We start from the raw sequence: 7,101 nt of genomic DNA, 5'->3' as shown, positions 1-7,101 counted from the left end.
AAAAAATGAAAGATACCAAAAGATAAAACAGTAGAAACAGTGAAAGAATATAATCAATGAATATCAATTCTAATTTAATACACTTATATTTTTGAATAAGCCACAGCAGTCAAAGGATTTTCACAAATATTCAATAAATTTAAAATATTCAGCAAATTAAAAAAGAGTAATATGAAATCAGGCTGTAACTGAATATTCAGTCTTGATACAGACTTGGTATCTTTACAAACTTTGAGATGTTCACTAGATTTTAAAGCTCTGTTGGTTTGAACAAAGTTTCTCATGATGGACCCATCAACTATGAAGAGATTAATGAATAAATAGTAGAAGGACACTGAAGTTGAAAAAAGACAAGTTTAGTCTCTAATCCACTGACTGCTAGTATAGACTACTGTGCATATTTACACAGAGGATGTAAAACAATCATTAACACATGAAGTAAATTAATTGTTGGTGCTGCTCAATAAGTTGCTGATCATAGAAACTAGATCAGGCAGTTTGATTGACAGGACAGATGATCAGAGGGGCGGAGTTTCTACCACCATCATTAAAACCAGGACCAAAGTATGGGTAGAGTTTCTCAGTGAAGGAGCAGCCAGTAAAGGAGTAGATAAGAGCTGCAGCATCTACGTCATAAAAGGAGACCAGACCCTCCTCATAATCTACAAACACCCCCACCTTCTGAGGACGAGACTCCAGAGAGAGACGGACTGCAGGCCCAGCAAGAGCTTTGTACTCATTTCCATTTCTCAACCATATAGTCCAGTAACCATACTGAGGGCTCAGTGGAGTGTTTCCCTTCCTGTTGATCGACTCTCTGGCCACTCCTAAATCCCATTTAGTCTTCTCTGTAACCTGAACCTCAAAGTAAAATCTGCCTGAAGACAAACTCTGCTTTCCTAAAACACAGACATTTGTGGAAAATCTCTCTGGGTTGTCTGGGAGATTCTTCCTCACATCACCATGATATACTTGTTTCCCATCAGCAGACAGGATGAGTTTAGGATGTGCTGTATCAGGATCAAGAGTCACATCCACTGCATACTGCTGGACCCTCTTCAGCTCAGCCTCAAACTGGTTCTTCATCTTTGTGCTGAGCGTCTCCTCCAGCTGAGCCACAGTTGTTGTCTCATATGATGGTGGATGGTGGACGCTGATCACAGTCCCATCTTTGGATGCCAACACAACAGAATATTAGAGAGGAATCATTTCCAGAACTTGAGATGAAACTGCTAAATATGTCACTTCCTGTCACAACAGGTAGACATTCACTTCAAATGACCATATTCTACTCACTGCCATCTCCTTTAGTTATATATGTATATATTAATGAATTGAATTGAGCCTCACAGCAGATGAAGACACGACACGCCAGAATCACCGGAAACACCAGAATCCCCAGAAACACCAGACAGGACTTCAGTTTGGTTCCAGCACAGACTCTTGGTTTGGCAGCTTGTTGCTCTGAGAATGTAAGTCAATGTAATTAATATACATTGTACCTAACTGAAAGAGAGCCCTGCAGCTGATTTCCTCTGATTTCCCACAAAAAGACAGCAGGCGGTAGAAAGAAGAGAATAATAAGTTGGTCTGTAAGTATGATCCAGACTTTTTATTAAAACACTGGAGCTTGGTCATGTTGGTTTGTTTAGAATCGGCTCCAAAGACTAATAACAGTGATCATGTTTTCAGAGAGGAGTTCTGTGTAAGGCAGACACTACTGAGCATGTGCAGCTTTGAGCAGATTTACCTTCATGAACTACAAGTAGAGGACGAGGAGGAGGAAGAGGAGGAGGAGTCGGACGGGTGGAAGGCCCTCTGTTCTTTGAAGCGCCCAGATCATCACTGAAATTCACTGAGAGAGATATCAGTAATTAATAATTAATAAAATATTATATGTTTTGGTTTTTTTGCCTTTTATGTACAGGTAAGTGGAGAGAGACAGGAAACTGGAGGCAGAGAGGGGGGAATGACATGCAGGAAAGGACTGCTCGGTGCAGGATTCAAACCAGGGTGGCCTGCAGCGAGGACTGCAGCCTCAACACATGGGGCAGGTGCTCTACCCACTGAGCTATACTCAACCCCAAAATATTATAATATGCTGTTCATGAATGACAATAATATTAAAGCATTCATGTTAATAAAACTGATTTGTGACTGACCTTCTGGTCCTGAGCTGATGTCTGAAAAAGTCTGCAGCAGATCATTCCTGTTGATCGTCTTTAAAAGCTTCTTGGTCGCCTCCACAGCTCCAGGAAGTTGGTAGGTCTGCACCATCAAATCCACGGTGTCTCGTCTCTTTGCATTCTCCAGCTGAGATTCTTTGATGGTTTGGTAGCCTGCCAGACTTTCATACTTTAGGAGACACTTGAAGTCCTCGAATTCCTCATCTCTCAAACCCTCCAGAGTTTTCAAGAGGTCCCTCTTTCTCACCATCTTTCCCTGTTAAAATTACAGAATATTTTCAACATGAAAGATTTGCCATTCCCATCAACACCAGTCCACAGCCAGACTTTCACCTGTTGTTGTGTTTAAGTTAAATGTATCACATGTATTGCAGGCTAAATGTGCTGTAAGGTTTAATTACAGTGAGAATTGAAGGACAATAACAATGTTTATGACTGACTGAGCAGTAAAGGCTTGGTTCAGATTTGTAAACTGGTATTGGAGTGTGGGGCTAGAAGAGCTGATAAATTTCAGTCAACAAGACTAAAAGAAATTGTGCCACAACATCAGTTGTGTAAGTTTATTACATGTCACACTGTGTCAGACAGCACCAACAAAGTCTCAGTCACACTCTGTGTTTGACTGTTTGATATCAGTTTGAAGATTTTTGTCAGATTGTGTGATGAATGTGAAGATAACTCACAGTCTGAGGTTCAGGAACATGTGTTTAACACTCACAGAGAGACAACAGCTGTCTTTTTCCTGACTGAAGTCTCGTTGGTTGTAGATTATTCTACAGACTGAGAGAACTGAATCTGTGGAGTCCTTATGAGCCGGTCAGCAGAGCTGAGACACATGAAGAGAGATTAATGTCTCAAACAGGAACTAAAACTACACATTTCCTCATGTGAGAGAAAAAGAGCATGATAGGTTAAAAGAATTCCAGTATGTTGTGTCTCTGCACAACTCGTGACACATTCACTTTACATTCAATTCACATGGACTATAAACCACCCAGCAAACATGCCCGTGTGGGTCCCATAGTCATCTTGCCCTCTTGGACTGTGGACTGTGGGCAACCAACAGAAAACCCACATGGACCCAATCAGTGGTGAATAATTCCTACTTGATTATTGTCATGGTCATTTTTTCATTTTAGTCTGGATTTCCCCCTCTGGTCTAAAGAATACAAGAGGTCTGCACATTCTGTGTCTATAAATACCAGTTTGTGTCTGTTTGCATCATATTGTAATTTTTTTTTAAATTTTGAACCCTGGTGCCCTGAGATAACTTCTGTTGTGGTTTGACGCCATATAAATAAAACTGAACTGAAATAAATTTAAGCTACACACAGATTTAACAAAAGGTTTAGAGCTCTGCTTCGCATACTCTTTGTTTCTGGCCAAGTTTCCGTGACCTCAGTTAACATACGATCTGAGCTCAACCGCTGTATCTTTGCCTGTTGCCAAATAAAGCAACATATGGTCTCAGACACCATCTTGAACATGAGCCCATCAGCCATTTTAAATCTTTTGAGTTTTGCCTGTTTTCACATGAACACACACACACACACACACACTGTCTATTTAATGTCGTACAGGAGTGAATATTGCCAAACTATCCTCTACACATAACTCCAAAATCCTTCAACCTGTACTAACTATTGATATGGTAATTGTCCGTCCGTCCGTCTTCTTCCGTTTATCCGGGGTCGGGTAACGGGGGCAGCAACCTAAACAGGGAAGCCCAGACTTCCCTCTCCCCAGCCACTTGGTTCAGCTCAGCTCTCTCTTCACCACGACGGATCTGTACAGAGTCCGCATTACTGCAGACGCCGCACCGATCCGCCTGTCGATCTCACGCTCCATCCTTCCCTCACTCGTGAACAAGACCCCGAGATACTTGAACTCCTCCACTTGGGGCAGGATCTCATCCCCGACTCAGAGAGTGCACTCCACCCTTTTCTGGCTAAGGACCATGGACTCCGATTTGGAGGTGCTGATTCTCATCCCGGCTGCTTCACACTCTGCAGCGAACCAGTCCAGTGAGAGTTGGAGGTCACGGTTGGAGGTGACCCAATCCTGAGGTCACCAAACCAGCACCCCTCAACACCTCATTCTCATAATGAGACTCAATCAACTGGATACCTTTTTCCAGGTTAGCTCCCCTGAGGTTTACAAACTATTTTCATAGTAAGTTATCTCAAGGTCTCACAAAACTCAAGTTTTTCTCTATTTAGTAAATATTTGCAACCCAAACGAGAGATAATGAAAGGTGACAGAAAAAAACACCCTTCAGTATTATTAAATGTTTATATTTTTATAACAACCTAATTTAGTCTATACTATAGAGAGATGCCTGTGGAAAATATAATGCAGACACTGCTGAATTTTCTGGGGGAATGAGCCTAACAAATGAGATCAGGCTAAAGCGGTTCCATAAAGGCCGATCTACGTTCACGCAATCAAACTAATTCAAGACAGGCTCAAGTATTCAGACTAATTGCGTGTGCACGCCATTCATGAGTAGCCCACAACGTCGAACACAGATCTAAAAAAAATCCAAGAGAAAAGGCTGGACGGAAATTGCTGATCGATTGAATGGGTCTGATCTGTCTCTGAAGGTGCACTCATGTTGCAGTGCCCTGTGTACTATAGCAGCTCTGTCATGTACAAGCTCCTCAATCAAGGGACACGTCTTCACTAACAGAGAAACAGTGCATGGGTTGAGGTCATTATATAGACTGGACCTTTTTTCAATTAACAGGAAAAGGGAAAAGCCGAGACATGCATCCACTAAACACGTCTTAGTTGACTTTTTATACATTATTTTAAATGTACTAATCAACAACCAATACCTTTAAAACAGCGCTTCCTACCAGGAAAATAGCTTTTAAAGACATATGGATTTAAATATTACAGATCTTGTCCAAACATTTTTGCCTACATACACACGTTAAGTTGACTATGTTTGCTTTATGGAACCGAATCTGCTGGAAAATGAGCCAGACTAACAAAATAAGCCTGGCTTATTGGGTAATCATGCTTTATGGAACAGGTAAGCCACACACAGAGATCACAATAAGACGGTTCATTCACATCACAATCACAAACAATCTGAAGAATAGCAGCTAATTAAACTTTAAAGTCACTCAGAGGAACAAATGGCTCTGACTTTAAGCTGTTTAACTGTGTTGCAGTTCATCCCAGTACTGAGGTGATACTGGAAACCAGTCACAGTTGGTTTGTATATTAGCTTGTGAGGAGAGACGTAAGTTTTGTGTTAATGCTGGTTGTTGAAACACAGTAAATATAATCAGCTGTACTCACCAGTGTTTGAGTCGGTCGTTGAGAATGAAGAGAAAAGAGTTGCGTCGACAGCAGCTCTTCGTGTTTCTGAGTCTATTTGTGGGTTTTCTCTTTTGCTGCTTGGTTATGAGGTTTTTACTTCCTCTTATCAACTTCCTCTTATCACTCCTTATTTTAATGTGAAGTGCTGACCTTTCCTCATTTCTTCATTATGTGCACGTTAAAGCACTTTCAATGAGCTGACGGTAAATTCTGCTTTAAATTTTGGTCAAATCTAATTACATTGAATCTGATGCAATCTGATCTGACATACTCTGAATTAGATTGGATCAAATGTATTATTGTTATGTTAGATCTCAGCGTTATAATTATCATTATAAATGACCACCTGAGTCACCTGAGAGTGGGTTGGGATTGTGGGAGGGAAAAAATGGGGGAAAATGTTGGGTTGGAAGTCTTCTGTCATGTTGTACTGGTATGTTGTTACCTGTGTAAATCCTTCCAATAAAAAGAATCATCAAAAAAATAAAAAAAAATAAATGACCACCTGAACATACAGTACCTAAGCAACCACTTAATAATCATCCTGATCGCTGTTGGCTTTTAACAGTTTCAGATTAGGTAACTCAGATTGAGGGCTTTTCAGAAGAGCAGAAATGTTAAAGATAATAACAGTGAGTCCAGAATAAGAGTAATGCAACCCAGCGTAATGTAATACGGGAGACATATGCTCCACAAGGCCTATGCTCATCTGGATGTGTCAGGAGGTTATGTAAGGATTCTTCTCTTTGACTTTTCAAGTGCATTTAACACCATCCAACCTTCTTTATTGAGAGACAAGCTTGAGGTGATGCGGGTGGATCCTAACATCACTGACTATCTGACTGGACGACCACAGTTTGTTCGCCAGGGGGGGAAAGTGTCTCCAGGATGGTGATGAGCAGCACTGGGGCTCCTCAGGACCCCCCCCCCCCACGTCTCGGAAATCATCACTATTACACTCAAACTGCCACATCACACTGCCTAAACATTCTCCATATGTCCTCATAGTACAGGTTAATGTCACCTTATCATCAGCGTCCTTCTGTTCATCAACTGGGGAAATATTGTGAGAAAAAGACAACAAGAGTAAAAGACAGTTGGAGCTGAAAACTTAAATAAATGAATACTCACTGGTAACAACAGACGGATAAACCACAGAGTCTGGACCTTGTTGTTGTCCTGATGTGTCGAAACTGTTTGCAGACGTAGTGACCAGCATCGTTAAATGTGACATTCGTTATAACCAGAGAGCAGTCCGCTGTAACACTCAGTCTGTCTGATTTATCGTTGACATTGTTATTAATATTTCCAAGGGTAATCAGCTCTACTTCTTGTCCTTGCCTGTACATCCAGGTAGTGCTGTCACATTTGTCCTGACCCTCTATCACATTTTTATAAGGCAAAGTAACGTCATCTCCATCTCTGACAATGATGTAGTCATCTTGTCCTGTTACTGCTGCTGAGAAGACGACAGAGAGAAACATGAAAAAAGAGCTTTAATGAGGAAATAACTGTAAATATGTATTATTTGTATCCTTACCTCTAAACTGAAGAAGCACAATCAGAAATGAAGATATTGTAATCC

General features: G+C 41.0%; 1 protein-coding gene across 1 annotated transcript; it reads right to left on the bottom strand.

Moving 5' to 3' along the window:
* Nucleotides 1-425: 425 nt before the first annotated feature.
* LOC128378652 (E3 ubiquitin-protein ligase TRIM21-like) lies at nucleotides 426-2,436 on the bottom strand. Its single transcript, XM_053338220.1, has 3 exons — nucleotides 2,163-2,436; nucleotides 1,351-1,464; nucleotides 426-1,169 (listed from the first exon to the last, which is right to left on the bottom strand). Exons 1-3 carry the CDS (start codon nucleotides 2,434-2,436, stop codon nucleotides 490-492), a joined length of 1,068 nt encoding a protein of 355 aa, XP_053194195.1. The 3' UTR covers nucleotides 426-489.
* Nucleotides 2,437-7,101: the final 4,665 nt, after the last annotated feature.

This window comes from Scomber japonicus, chromosome 2 (genome assembly GCF_027409825.1).
Source record: "Scomber japonicus isolate fScoJap1 chromosome 2, fScoJap1.pri, whole genome shotgun sequence".
Taxonomy (NCBI): domain Eukaryota; kingdom Metazoa; phylum Chordata; class Actinopteri; order Scombriformes; family Scombridae; genus Scomber; species Scomber japonicus.
The sequence above is the reverse complement of the archived record's forward strand: the minus strand, read 5'-3'. Positions and strand labels throughout refer to the sequence as shown.